The sequence below is a fragment of the Pagrus major genome, chromosome 5, assembly GCF_040436345.1.
Source record: "Pagrus major chromosome 5, Pma_NU_1.0".
In the NCBI taxonomy this organism is placed as follows: Eukaryota; Metazoa; Chordata; class Actinopteri; order Spariformes; family Sparidae; genus Pagrus; species Pagrus major.
In genome coordinates, this window is record NC_133219.1 from 5,607,061 (window position 1) to 5,622,634 (window position 15,574).

Sequence of the window (15,574 nt, forward strand, 5' to 3'; positions counted from 1 at the left end):
TTTGAAAGCTTTTTTGAGATACTAATTCATTTTTTTAGATACTAACTCATGTTTTAAAATGGTAACTAATTATTTTGAGATACTCAATTATTTGAGAAAGTTTCTGATTGTTTTTAGATACAAATTTTTGGATATACTAACTCATTCTGAGATTCTGACCTTTTTGAGAAGGTTTCTCCTTATTATGAGGCACTAAGTCATTATTTTAAGATTCTGACTCATTATTTTTGAGATACTAACATTTTTTGAGCTACTAAGTCATTATCTTGAGAGAGTTACTTGTTATAATGGCATACATGATTTTTTTCCCCATCACATTGGCAGAAATGGACTTCCATAATAATGATTGCAAATGGTCCTCTAATTTAGATACTAAACCCAGTGTTTTTGGCAAGTTCTGAAAAAGTAAATAGGTACCTAGAATTTACATCTACTCCTGAACAAATAAAACTGTCTTGGTAAATAAATTAAACAGACAGGAATGACAGTAGTTGTGTGGATTTTAAAGGCATTACATAACTACTGTGAGCTCCTGAGCACAAAGCCACATCCCAAACCAAGGTATGCACTTCACTCTTTTTCATTAGAATATGGAAGCCATTACACCCCCAAGATTTGGTATGAATAAACGTTGGTGTTTTCACTGAATGGGAGGAAAAAAACAAGGTCTGAATTGGACATTTTATTTTGAAATGTTAGCACATACATATGCTATTGTGCTATTACCAGCACCAACACACAACTCTCAACACATAAGACTTTTTTTGAGTTCATGCTTTGTGCCTTTATTAGACCTACAAGTAGACGTGCAAAGTTAGACATTTGATGAAGTAGAAACGACGTGCAGTGTTGAAACATTGTGTGTGTGAAGTGTTCATATGATGTATAAAAGTCAGACCCTTTGCACACTGTTATACGTTTTGCATCCATTAACAAAACATTTAGATTTGTGGTTCTATTTAAAAAATTAATTATCTGATTCGTAGTGTTAGTTTGTGTAACACAGAATTTGAGTCGTTTGGGTTTCCCCCAACTGTTTCTTGGTGAATTAAGAGACTGTAATCACGCTCACATTAGCAAGAAATGTAAAGTGAAACCTTCAGAGAAGTGATGTTTTTGCTATGAAATAAGTTTTTGTCCCATATGTGTCAAAGGTTCTGGTTTTTAGACAGAGCAGCTGCGTGTTTGTGTAGTCAGTTTTTTTAATTTGTGTTGCTGTGTAATTGAAAGCACGGGTATATTTGGTGTGACTGGGTAAATAAAATCAGAAGTTCTGTGTTAATTTGATATCACTGATGACTGCTGACCCTGACCCCTGTCACCCTGCGTACCCCCATCTAGCTGTCCCACACTATCCTCCAGCCAACCACACTTACCTTGAGGTTGTCATCTACTGCGTGGGCTTCTTCTTCATCGCTGTCATGATTGCTATCGCAATTATCGTCAAGATTCGCAGTTCTTCGAAGAAGAGCGACTTCAACAGTCAGCTGGCCGTCCACAAGCTGGCCAAAAGCATCCCCCTGCGCAGACAGGTAACAGAAAGTAGATAGGGGGTTTGGAATATTTATACCTTTTCATCTCTTCGTCCTCTTTCCACGTGCCATTTTTTTGTTTATTTAAAGGTGCACTAGGTGCACATTTTTGGGAAAGAAGTTTTAATCAGAAAGAGCTCAATTGACTGATATTTTTTTTTTTTTTTAAATGTATTCATAAACAACCAAATAACCAAATTTTCTTTGTTTTTCGTGACTGAATAAACTGAATTAAAAAAACTGATCTTAAAGGACAACACAATTTCAAACCGCTTTTTATATCTGTTGAACCCTGCAACCTTTCTAGCTTCAAACAGTGTTCTGGGGACCTTATTTTTCTCTGAGAACAGCATGTTTATTCAGTTATGGAAACATTTCATATTTGTTAGTTTGTAGTATTATTATTGAATTGATATTGTCAGTATTAAATGATTTTAAGTTTTTTTCTCCAAAACCACATAGTGCCTGTTGAAGTTGTCTGCCTTCACTGAGTTTATATTTATGCTAACATAAAAATTGAAGGTTCATTGTAGCTCCTTGAAGTCTTGTTCATCAGGTCAGTATGATGAGTGTTCGAGGAATCCTTTCTACCCAAAGCAGAGCAGTTTGGGTGTTTTTGACATGGTCTTATGAAGAGCTGCAGTGATTAAATGATTAGTTATAAACTGTTAAATCAATTGCAAACTATTTTGATAATCAGTTTGAGTAATTTTCTCTGATTCTAGCTTCTTAAATGTGAATATTTCTGGTTTCTTTCCTCCTCTTTGACAGTAAACTGACTATCCTTGGGTTGTGGACAGAACAAGACATTTGAGGACGCCATGATCAACATTTTATAGACCAAACAACCGATCGATTGATTTATCAAGAAAATAAACAACACATTAATTAACAATGAAAATAGTTGTTAGATTAGCAACTACTCTGTGGTTTTCTTTTTCTTTAGGGTCAATGTTTACTGGTGTCTGTTCCACTATGGGGGGAGTAATGTCAGTCTTCTTTTACCTCAGGTGTCTGTGGACTCTAGCTCCTCCATCCACTCTGGAGTGATGCTGGTTCGTCCTGCTCGGCTCTCTTCCAGCGGATCTCCAATGCTTTCAGGGGTGTCTGAGTATGAACTGCCCCAGGATCCCCGCTGGGAGCTTCCCCGGGACAGGTACTTAAACATTCTGGAATAAACCTTAAGACAGAAAGGTGACCTCCTGAAAGAAAGTTACTGGTTTGAGAAAGTCAAGTTTGTTGTTTTTGAAAGTTTCTCTTTCCATTATGCAAGACACTTAAACTGCCCCAGAACAGGGTGGTTGTACCAAGTTAACAGTCTGTATGCAATTTAAGTAAACCTCAGAAGCATAGTATCTAAAATTGAACTTGATGGAGAGACACTGCAGGTGAACAGGGTACAAATTTAAACTGATAGATATTACTGTGAAACTTTCACAGCTGATTAGTTACATTACTTGCAAATGAGTTCTCATCTAAAAAAAAAAAAAAAAAATTCTCGATGTTTTTAGGAATAAAATGTTCTATAAATCAGGCTGTGAATGATATGGTATTTTGGTGTATGTAAGTGATCCTGACGTGGTGATTTCTGACTCTGATTAAGAGGGAAATTCTTTTTTGTGAAAACTGCTTTTAAAGATGTGTATTGTAAAATTAAAAAAAAAAAAAAATTCGACAAAATGAATAGGGTAAAAAAAAAAACTGATAGATATTACCTTGAAACATCCCAAGTTGATTACTTACATTAAAACAATTATTTTTTTGTATCAAAAGTTTTCTGATATTTTATGTTTGACTATGCAAACAAACCTGTTTTATTAAATATGCCCAAATTTGCATGATTATCCATGAATGAAAACCTCTAAATGTGTATTTTGGCCATTTTCTTTCCATACATCTTAAAGAAGACATAGCCTTAAACCTCAAAATTGACCAGTGTGTGAAAAAAAATGTCACCTTCAGTGTCTCCCTTAAATTTCAAATCTTCTTCAAGAATAGGAATAAAAGGTCAAACATTTTCACACAGAGAGACAATTTGTATTTAAATTGTATTTAAATTGTTAATCTCATGTGTCTTCTCCCACTTAGACTTGTTCTTGGGAAGCCGCTGGGTGAAGGCTGCTTCGGCCAGGTAGTGATGGGTGAGGCGCTGGGTCTGGACAAAGAGAAGCCAAACCGTGTCACCAAGGTTGCAGTCAAAATGTTGAAATGTAAGTATGCTGTCATGTTAGTATACAGTATAGTAAGTAAGTCAATAAAAATGTGATGGATTTGCAGCTCCATAGTGTTTAGTAATAGATTGTACAGAAGCCTCCTGTCCAGACTTGAGGGACAAGAAAACTTCTGACACAAAGCTGTGATGAGCAAATACTAAGAAACATCTGTCATTGGATCGCAGCCACTGTGCAAATGGGACAGCAGAGTAAAAATTTATGAGAACCCTTGACATCCCATATAAAGCAGTGTTCATTAAACTGTACAAAGGAGTGAGGATAGAGGGAAAGTAGCATTTATTTTCTAGCACCTTAAGTGCCTTTCCCCTGGGAGCATTCTCCAAGACAAACGCCAGCCTGTCCCCACAACAGCTGCAATGTTAGTGTGCAAGGTGATTATTGTGAGGCATTGTTGGGCCCTTCCACAACAGAACATCGTCTAATTACCCTGATATGATTTATTTCTCTTCCCCTCCAGCTGACGCCACAGAGAAAGACCTGTCAGACCTGATCTCTGAGATGGAGATGATGAAGATCATTGGGAAGCACAAGAATATCATAAATCTGCTGGGAGCCTGCACACAAGATGGTAGGATCAGACAGTCAGGGGTCTGCTGTTGACCTGCCCTGACCAACACATACAAACACACACTGTTGTCCCTAGACATGAACCTTATTTTTAGGGATGTGTATAACGGCAGAGTAAACGATTCTGACAGCGACTTCTGAGCTTGCAATTTGAATCGAGCACAGCTGCTGCCATTTCTCTTCAATCATCCCTGACAGAAAACTAAAGGAAACCAACCTCTAATGACCCTGCAGGGCTTCAATATTCAAACACAAAGCTTTTTGTTAACTCCATTTTATTTACTAACTGTTACCAACTAATTTGCATTCAGCTGTTAATCTCAAAGCATTCATAGTCTCAGCCAGTATTTGCAGGTTATGTTTGTTAACTTGCTATAACCCATTATCTCACGTTGTTATCTCCTCACCCCCACGCTGATGGAAAGTCAGGTGAAGTTCACAAAACATTTCTGGATGTGACTTGGATTACACCGCCCCAGCAATAGAAAGCAATGTTTGTTTTGATTTTTTTTTTATTATAATTATTCAATTTTTTCTTTTTTACATTTCAGTCCCCTTGTTTAGGAGAATGCTGAAATGCTGCTTTGCTCTGAAGCTCCAGAAAGGTTTTGCACACTATTAAACTTTACCTGACTTTCCTTCAATATGGGGTTGAGTCAAGCCCCCAGGAGCAGCACCAGGCTTTGAAGCCAACTTTCATAGTGGCCAAACTGTGTAATTACAATGTCACAAGATGCACTGGGGCCCAAAAACACTTTTCCCATAATTTTACATTGTGAAAGAAGCAGCTAAAAAAACTGTATAAAAACGGCATGACTTAGAGAAACAGCGGCCCACTGCTGCCACAAATTTAACCGAGTGTCTTGGGTTCGCAGACCTGAGCTGGTTTAATAAGAAAATAATAACGTTATGCTTTTATAGTGTTAATTTTATGATGACTTCCTCATTTATTTCATCCAATCCTCCATCCAGGTCCTCTGTACGTGATAGTAGAGTATGCATCCAAAGGCAACTTGCGGGAGTACTTGCGAGCTCGACGGCCACCAGGCATGGAGTACTGCTACAACCCAGACCAGGTGCCTGTGGAGAACATGTCCATCAAAGACCTGGTGTCCTGTGCTTACCAAGTGGCCCGAGGGATGGAGTATTTGGCCTCCAAAAAGGTAACAACAAAGCACAACCAGTCATTCACAGCCTTCCATATTACATTTACAAGCTCAGGTAGAACAACACCTCTCTATGAAAACTGTATATGACTTTCAACTTTCAGTTCTAGTAATGTCTGCTTCTATTTGTGCAGTGCATCCACAGAGATCTTGCTGCCCGCAATGTTTTGGTAACAGAGGACAGCGTGATGAAAATTGCTGACTTTGGCCTGGCAAGAGATATCCACCACATCGATTACTATAAGAAGACCACAAATGTGAGTATTTTTATTCTTTGTTAAAATGGGAATTCTGATATTTTCCTGGGTCTTATATTTACATGTTTTAGTGTGTAAAGGATTCATATTTACCAAAAGTTCTTGGAATTGGTCCAGTAGACACAGCTGCAATGACTGCAATGTAATCCTTTGGGGCAACTCAGACTGACGAAGTTACGTCCACTAAAAGTGCTTTTTTGTGTGTCTGACAACAATACAGAAATGATTGCTACAGAGGGAACTTTTTGTTGAATAGTAAGATCCGCTCAAGGAGAAGTCTCACTATTAATCTTGCGAGAGCTCAGTTGTTGTAGGAAGACAATGGTGGTAAGGTGAGTCAGAGTTGGAGAGAGCAGTTTGGAGTTTCACCTCAAGGAACTGCAGCAACAATTTATTCATGAAGTCATGACTGAATATTTAATGATTTTGCCAATCTAGGCTGTAACAACTCACCTTTTGAGAGACCTCTGTTGTCAGACACTTACAATAACAATTTCAGCCTGTCAGGTGCAAAAATCAGCACATTTAGTGGATGGAACTTTGACGTCCACAGTTGCCCCAAAGGATTACATTGCAGCTGTTTCGCAGTAGCCTGCTGAGGCAATCTACTGGACCGAAACCAAAACTTGTGGTAAGTATGACTTATTTGCATACCAAAACATGTTAATATAGGGTCCGGGCTTAGAAATATCAGAAATCCCCTTTTAATGTTGTTTACCTATCTGAGAACATGTTGGGTTTTTGAATAGCAAAGGCGATAATGCAAGCACTGGCACGATGACATGTTGACGACCTGATGGAGGAGCCTGTCGCCTGCAGCCATTTTCAGCTCATTGTGGCTGTTTCTGTTTGAACTATCCTCCCTGCATCATTTCAAACTGATCTGATTAAACAGTGCAGAATGACGCTGCTCGGCATCCTCTGGAGTGGAAAAAGCCTAGCACTGTAAATAGCCGTAACCTGCATTCCTTCTCCCCAGGGTCGTTTACCAGTCAAGTGGATGGCTCCTGAGGCTCTGTTTGACCGGATATACACACACCAAAGTGATGTGTGAGTATCACGTCTTGTTACTTTTCTAATTCAGCCTCCTCATGGAATGTGAGGAAAACATTTAGTCATGCAGAAAATCTAGACATTCCCGTGTGATTCTGTCTGCAGCTGGTCATTTGGGGTGTTGCTGTGGGAGATCTTCACACTGGGAGGCTCTCCATATCCAGGGGTCCCTGTTGAAGAGCTGTTCAAGCTGCTGAAGGAAGGTCACCGCATGGACAAGCCCTCAACATGCACTCATGAGCTGTAAGGAAACACTGCACACAACAAATCAAACCTCCTCTTCTGTTGGTGCCAGAACTGTTGGCCAGAATTTCCTTATTTGGTAAAAGTAACAGGGTAATATTAACTTGATCTGGAGTCTAATTAAAATTTTGGTTAAGGAGTTACAGAACATTAACAATTGCAAGAACACCTTCAGCCCACCTACTAAAGCCAGAGATTCTGAGATACTAACAGTATCAAATAGAAAAAAATTTTAAGCAAAATTTTAAGCAATTTTCATCAGTTTTAACCACTGACTAAATCTTTGTTCAATGCAAAATCAGACCAGGCAAGTTACTTGAAGTATTATTGTAATTATATGTGTAATTTTTTGCTAATAAAGTCTTTGAAAAGTGTGATTATGCTGCACAGCATATGCAATAGAGACTACTGTTTTAGGCTTGGACAATTTCAAAAATTTGATACCACGATATTGTCCCATCCAAATATCAAGATAGAAGATATCATCGTTCATTGAACTGTGCTGGGTGATGGACTCTGGGGGTGAGATTGCAAATTTGTTGTGTTGCCCTGTTTAGTTAACACCTGCTTACGGCAACGACGACATGTAATCTCGTTCAAATCCCTTGGCTCGCCATTTTCTTTCGCGTTAAACCCAAAATATTGCCAAATTGGTGAGCTGGTGTTCTTTAAAAACAGAATCCTCCGACCTGTAGTAACCTCCCAAATATTGATAAGCTTTTCCTCCGCTGCATTTTCTTTTCAAAATAAAAGCCTGATCTATTTATCTGCCCATTATTTCCAGGTTTATCTAATCTTGTAGTGTACAAAATGAGAAGAAAAAAATTCTGAAAAATGCTTATCACAATTTCCCAGAGCCCAAAGTGACATGTTCAAATCCTGTTTGTCCATCCCACAGTCCAAAACCCAAAGACTCTTTATACAAAAGTAGAGTTGCACGATATATCGTTTGAGCATCGTCATTGCAATGTACGTGTGCGCAATAGTCACATTGCAGGGCCTGCGATGTAGGAGGCAAATGAACTCATCTAATTTCAAAGGGTACCTGACACACACTGTGCATGCAGACTCTGCATGCGCAGCGATCCACCAATGACATTAGTTCTTATTCAGTGTGCCGAAGCAGACCACGCCCCTGCACATGGAGTGAGTCGCTGGTAACAACATTGAAAAATGAGCAACGAACAATTGAAAATCGCCGAAAACGAAGACTTGGTGCCAAAAAGAAAAGCAACGTCAGTTATCTGGAATTATTTCGGCTACAATAAGGATGATATTGACCAAACACGTGTTCTGTGTCGACAGTGCCTTGCATCTGTTGCCACAACGAGAGGTAACACAACTAATTTGTTTGACCATTTACGTCGGTACCACACAGCTCAGTACAACGAATGCAAAGCCAGATCTGACTGTCGTCCAAAACAAAAAGCCATTTTGGAAGCCTTTGCAAGTGCAACACCATATGAGAAAGGTTCCAAATGGCAGAAATAACCTGTTTATCACTCATTGTTAGTTACTTAATGTAATTATGAAGCTAGAATGTTCCATTTTAAGATGGAGAGCTCAAAAAGTTCAAAGGTTTGTTTATTGTCATTCAATTCAGGTTTGCACATGATAGAATGAAACATGTACTCTGGTCCCAGCACAATAAAAGCAAGCAATAAAAGATAACAATAAGAATTTCTCTAAAACACAGACAGAAGCCATACTCGTAACATTCACAAAAAGAGGTAAGATCAGTGCAGGTTAATTGTCCACACGATAGCAGCAGTGCAGCATAACATAAAGTGCTATTCGGGTCATCTGATAAAAATTCCTGTATTTTTTCATATCGCAATATATATCGCAGGGTTAAAAAAAATCGCAATGTCAGTTTTTTCCAATATTCCAATATTGCTCATTTTTCAATGTTGTTACCAGCAACTCACTCCATTTGCAGGGGCGTGGTCTGCTTCGGCACACTGAATAAGAACTAATGTGATTGGTGGATCGCTGTGCATGCAGAGTCTGCATGCACAGTGTGTGTCAGGTACCCTTTGAAATTAGATGAGTTCATTTGCCTCCTACATCGCAGGCCCTGCAATGTGACTATTGCGCACACGTACATCGCGATGACGATGCTCAAACGATATATCGTGCAGCTCTAATGCTGCTTCATAATACAAGCTTTTAAATGACTTAATAACAGGGGGCTTTTATTGTGAAGAAGTAATAGGAAATGAAAAGTGTTTGTAGCTGAATTAGTGGAGCCACTTTGTTAGCGGTGATTCTTCTATAGTACTGTGAGGATCAGGACAACTGCATCATTGGTTTAAGACACCTTCAAGCAGGTAGCCCAGTTGTGATGGAAATTCAAATCCTTGCTGCACCGAGTCAAACCGAGTAGAGGCAGGCCGGCAGATGTAATGGAAAAATGGCATGAAAGTCTTGTGGTTTTTCTGTTTTTCTGCTCACATGGTCACAACCACACTTACTCTGAACCAGATGTTGTTGACGTCAATGACAACTATTGAGGGAGTGTGTGTTGTGATTGAAACCCTCTTTTTCCAATTTGACCTGTCGTTGCCAAGAAAAAATATTAAAAGTTATCAAAGTAAAGGTGAATGCTGCCTGCACCCACAAACCTGAAAGTATTTGGCACCTGGAACAGTCTGTGCGACCTTTTAAAATCAAAAAGGTGAGTCACTGCTGGGTCTCATGTTCGGCCCAAACAGTTTGCATTAATATTTACACAACCCGCAATGTTGTATATCAGAAAAATCCAGGTGCTTAGCAACGTAATAAAGGGTCCCTACTGTTGTTTGTGTGACGACCAATAAAATTAAACACTTAAAGGTTGAGTGAGCTCCAAATGGAATATTTTGTTCAGCTTCATTTTTAGACCTTCCTGCTACAGGCTGACTCTGACCGCTCTCACAAGTATTAAAGGGACAGATCACCTCAAAATCCAAAGAATACATATTATTCCTTTTACTTGTAGTGTTATTCATCCATCTAGATTGTTTTGGTGTGAGTTGCACAGTTTTGGAGATATCAGCTGAGATGTCTGCCTTTTCTCCAATATAATGGAAGTACATGGCACTCAAAAGCTTAAGAAAAAAAATACCTTTCCAGAAATGATGACCCGATTACTTGAGATAATCCATGAACCTTGTTGGAATTATTTTCTTTTTGTATCACTGCGCAGAACAAAGCATACATCTGGACAAGGAGTTAACTAAGCTAGCTATCGTTACAGCTCAGCCGAGGAGGAATCCCCATCATCTCAGCTGCATATCGGTGGTAGCTGCAGTTTGTGTCTGAAAGAAGACAACTCTTTATGAAAAAATCCTCGACCTGTCCCTTTATTTGGATCCACACTGGAAGTTAATGAGGTCTGTTCTGTGCTTAGACCCATCTTCCATGTAATCCTGCTGACAAACTAACCAACAAAAAGACAGCTGAAAAAAAAACCTTGACAAAGGTAACAATCTAGACAAAATGGCACCACACACGGGAGGACAAGATGCAGTTTAAACTTTTAGGTGAACTGTCCCTTTATCATCCTATTACATATGTTTTTAAAAAACTCACTTTTAATTCTCTCAATCTCTGCAGGTATATGATGATGAGGGACTGCTGGCATGCTGTGCCCTCTCATAGACCCACATTCAAACAGCTGGTGGAGGATTTGGATCGCTGCCTGGCCATGACATCCAACCAGGTGAGTCCTCCTGTCCTCATCATACGAGGAAGAAGCAGAAGTGTATTATTTGGAAGTGAAATGTTGATGTTTTGTCCTTTCTTTGTGCCTACAGGAGTATTTGGAGCTGTCAGTGCCTCTGGACCAGTACTCCCCGAGCTACCCGGACACCCGCAGCTCAACCTGCTCCTCCGGCGAGGACTCGGTCTTCTCCCACGATGCTGGAGCTGAGGAGCCCTGCCTGCCAAAGTTCCCCCCCCACTCCAACGGAGCAGCCATTAAGAAACGCTGATACCTCAGTCTCCATTCAGACAAACATTAATTTTCCCTCCACTCCTTGCCTCATGGGGTTGGACTCTTCCCCTCATTCCCAGAGATGAAGCTAATAAACACTGGTGCTCTGTGAGAAAGGAGCTCGGAGGACACCTCAGAGAACTTGTCGGATCACGTGGACTGATGGGTGCAGCCGTGTTCCAATTCTGGTGGTGACAATGTTTATGGGGCACTTTGTCTTAACGGGAGTAGCAGCTGAAAATACAGCAGACTCCCACTCTTCTCTCCACTTTGGGCATTCCACGGGTCAGGAGAACCAAACGGACTGACTGTCAGGTTTTTGTTTGTTATGTTGTTGTTTTTCCTTCCTGTCGGTAGAGAAGGATGACTTTCTACCTTTCAGACCAAATCCAGAGAATATAAACCACCACGGGACATGCAGCATCATTCACTCTCTTCTTGTAAATACAGTTAGAAAATTATAAATATGAATATATATTTACATTGTACTCTTATTTTTATTACCATAATTGGTTTATTTTCTTTTGTACAAGTTGTGTTTGATCTGTTTTTTAATATAGTCTGTAGCAGCAGTTGTTACATGAGAATATCTTAAAATTGCTGAGAATTACATGGCCAGTTGTTTTGCTGTATCACAGCTTTGATTCCCCTAAATTCACTGCATAATCACCAATGGAAAAAATATATATTGGGTTTTCTATTTTTTAACCGTAAATGTTTCTCATCACACAACCTGCAATACAGTAACAGTGTTTGGGGAAAAAATAGACTCATGAAAATATTAGGGTGTGTGTGGGCATGTGTGTGTGTGGGCGTGTGTGTGTGGGCGTGTGTGTGTGTGTGTGGGTGTGGGTGTGTGTGTGTGTGTGGGCGTGTGTGTGTGTGTGTGTGGAAAATTTTGATCTTGTCTCATTTAAGATAAATTTCCTTCAAGGATGGTCACAACTATAATATTCCTGGTTGTACGCCATGCTTATTAAAATGATCTGCTTCAGTCAACATCATGCACTTCCACTGTGCATGCCTTCCATGTGATGAACTTATCTTCTACTGTAAATGCTTTAACAGGAGTTACATTTGCTGCCACATAACTTCTGATTTAAGGGTTGCAGAACATGTATGTCATCGTTAAAGGATTACATTAAATAAAATGCTATTGAAAACAAACTGCTGAAGCTTTCAGCATCTGAACTCGACTCCATAAAGGAGGTCTATAAATATCAAGATTTTCATGTTTGTGATGTAAATCATGTTTACAGAGATGGAACGAGGGCTACTTCAATCTCCCACCCATTTAACACTGGTTGCTGGGGGCTGATAAGATATGATAATGTGCTGCTGACATCATAAGTTGGCAGAATGTTGGCAAGCGCCTGTAATTTATGGCCGTGGGAATGGCTTGGCAAGTGCTGGTGCTACACTTCCATCCGTCAGCCACACCAACCATGATGCCCGTGTCTGGCTCTGGCTTCCTGTCCATTGGCTGATGCATCACCCGGATTGCAGTCACCACGCAACAGGCTAAAATCAGCCGCACAGGAAGAGTCAACCTTTTTAAAAGCTGGCTCTTAGAGTGCAGTAAGCCTTCTGTGCATACGGTTTTACAGCAGAGGGGAGAACAGTTGATGTAGAGCTTGATACATTTATTCCAACAATTACATGAATTAAAGTAAATGAAAATGAAAACCAACATGTCATGGCCTTCAAGGATACAAGAGAACACTTCAGGACTCAAACATTAGTGTTTTGGGGAGAAAATATCGTCAGATCCTGGAAACGGGGAGTAATAAAAAGTATAATCTGTGCTGATGTTGAGGTGATGATGAAGAGCTGTGTTTAAGGATAGAAAGGACAGGAGAGGCCTCACTTTATAACCTGCTAATGGTGCAGAACAAGCAGCAGAGCTGCCATTAGGTGGAGGCTATTATCACTTCTGACAGATGGCACAAGAAGAGTTTGGTAGAGTAGTTCATTCACTATCGTCCAGTATAGCAACAGTTAAGCTATCAGTGTCTTTATTTTGCTCTGATGGAGATACACATGGGAAGGTGTTAATTATTATCTGACAGTAATTAAATGTTTTCTCATCACAGAAGAAAGAAAAAGACACTGCCACGTCCTGTTTTTGTCTCCTCAGAGAAATTACTATCTGATGACTTGTAAGGAGAATGTTAATTGATTTGGGAATAATGGAATTTCAGACATCTGAGCGTCAACCACTAACTGGTATGTTGAGCTCCAGTCACACCCATGCTCATTTCTGGTCACCCAAGTATAATGTGTCCCATTATAACAGCGTCAAAAGTACTCAATCATTTATATTCATGTAAAAAATGCAGTTGGTAATCATGATTGCATCTTCTCTGGGAATGCAACAAGTCAAAGAACGGGGATTTCAAAACATACCTTACAGCAAAATAGTAAAAATTAAACGTGTTTTTAAAGATATGCATGTATTTTTTCCACAACATATATTCATTCAATCTGAATAGAGAAAAAAAAGGATTATTATAAACAGCATGGGAGAGGATCAATCAGAAACATGGAGTCCTCTAGATTATATTAATATCTCATGATAATATGAATTTAAAACTGTATTTCATACTGTTGTTTTTGCTATTGTTATAGGTGCTGATGATGATGATATATTTCTGATGCAAATTTGTGGAAAGTAAGACTCAGTTACTTTCCACAAATTTGTACAAATGAGGTACTTATATTATTATATAACTCAGAGGAAAATATTGTAGTTTTTACTCCACTACATTTATCTGACAGCTTTAGTTACTAGTTACTTTAAAAATTAAGATGTTTACTCACAAAGCATATGAATAGATTATATAATGTTATCTATTAAACTGCCCATCTGTTGAAATGATTTGTCTATTAATCAATTAGTATATTGACAGAAAATCAATGGCCAAATATCTTGGTAATCGAATAATGATTATTTTTCATGTAAAACATTTGATGTGTCCAGCTTCAGAAAATGACCTGATTTTCCCTTATTTGAATAATTTGAATGTTGTAATAATTTGAATGTTGCACAGTTGGACTAAACAAACACTGTGAAGGCATCACTTTGGTCACCACATTTGTCGCTATTTTCAGAATAGTTTCAGCAGATTGATCCAGATTGAAACTAATTATTAGATACAGTCCTTTAACAATAGTTAATGATAACAAAATCCTGCTTTTACATTAACGTATCAATAATCTAATGATATATACAATTGTGTAACAGTAACAAGGTACATTTTACAGCACTGACAAGTTTTGCTTCTCTACTTCAAGTACATTATCCTGATTTTATCAACAAACCTGTGCTCAAGTAACATTTTCAATGCAAGACTTGTACAGGTCTGACTATTTCCTCCACCACTGAATAAGGTAAATGTTGGTGAGGTTTCACTGAACTATTAAATCAATGAGGGACTGGAAGATGAAACGTGATTTGTCGTCACAGACAAAAAAAAAAAAGTCAAGCTCTGTCATGTTGGTATAAGTCTTTATACTGGCCCATAATTTAATATAATACACCTGACTGACTTAATGTTGTCTGACAAGCTGGATGAGTTTAACCACCCAACTGCATTAAACCCTGTACGTTTGTCAAATATTCATATTTCCTTTTATAATACATTGAAGCTGCAGATTTTGGCCTTTATTGCCTCCATATAACGTTAAATGGAAAACAGAACTTATTCTACCATTGGTAGGTTATTGAAGATAAAAATGCTGATGATGGAATTTAGCTGTGCCAATGTCGCCTTGACCTGCAGCCTCACAGAGCAGCTAGCTACTAGTTACAGCTATGCTAGGCGTCAGCATGGCTGTGGAGTTGTTCAAGTCTGTTTTGTGAGTCCCCCTGCTTTAGAGGTTGCTTTACTAAATGGCTAGAGCATCCGTGCTAATTTTTTTGACGGACTGTCAAGTTTGTTCAGGTTTTGAAATTACTGTTGCAGCTTAAGGTAAGTGAATATTATGAATGTATTAAAGTTGTTGGTTTCAGTTAATTACAGTTATAAGAACTGTTTGCCCGCCCTGAGCATAAAGCTCATCTCTAAGATATAGAGGACTAAAAATGACATGCTAACAGTTAGCATGCTGAGGCTAGCATTTGGCTCAACTGAAAGCATCACTGTGCAGTCTCAAAGAGCAGCTAGCTACAGCTATGCTAGTGTAACATGAGGGTCCGTTGGTGGTGACATGACTACTCTTATGAAAGAGACAGCAGGATGGAGTTGGAGATGGTGGGTTTATTGTCCTCCTTAAAATGAACAGCTTCCAACACAACACTTCCTGACTCTCCCACAGCCAACCAATCAGGAGCCAGCAGGTCTTAGACCAAGGCAAAGGCAAGAGAATCAGAGAGGCAGGTTCAACAGGTCACCGTAACTGCCTGCAAGTATGCCAATGCAGATATTTTAACATGTAAATATGCAAATATTGTAAATACTATGTAAACAGCACAAACATGTACATACTTAGCTGTACACACACTGCAAATACATTCCTAGCAAATTTACTCAAACCTATAAATGAT

At 39.0% G+C, this 15,574-nt stretch overlaps 1 protein-coding gene across 7 annotated transcripts in view; it reads left to right on the forward strand.

Moving 5' to 3' along the window:
* fgfr1a (fibroblast growth factor receptor 1a) overlaps window positions 1-12,195 on the forward strand; it is a 39,250-nt gene extending 27,055 nt beyond the window's left edge. For 4 of the 7 annotated variants that reach the window (XM_073466199.1, XM_073466202.1, XM_073466197.1 and 1 more), the window contains 10 exons: window positions 1,342-1,538; window positions 2,543-2,688; window positions 3,621-3,742; window positions 4,224-4,334; window positions 5,306-5,496; window positions 5,634-5,756; window positions 6,736-6,806; window positions 6,915-7,052; window positions 10,650-10,755; window positions 10,850-12,195. In XM_073466199.1, coding sequence (XP_073322300.1) covers window positions 1,342-1,538; window positions 2,543-2,688; window positions 3,621-3,742; window positions 4,224-4,334; window positions 5,306-5,496; window positions 5,634-5,756; window positions 6,736-6,806; window positions 6,915-7,052; window positions 10,650-10,755; window positions 10,850-11,026 — 1,382 coding nt within the window. In that variant the 3' untranslated portion in view covers window positions 11,027-12,195. The remainder of the gene's footprint in view (window positions 1-1,341; window positions 1,539-2,542; window positions 2,689-3,620; window positions 3,743-4,223; window positions 4,335-5,305; window positions 5,497-5,633; window positions 5,757-6,735; window positions 6,807-6,914; window positions 7,053-10,649; window positions 10,756-10,849) is intronic. The other 3 variants (XM_073466203.1, XM_073466200.1, XM_073466201.1) reach the window with 1 other exon arrangement.
* The last annotated feature ends 3,379 nt before the right edge of the window (window positions 12,196-15,574 follow it).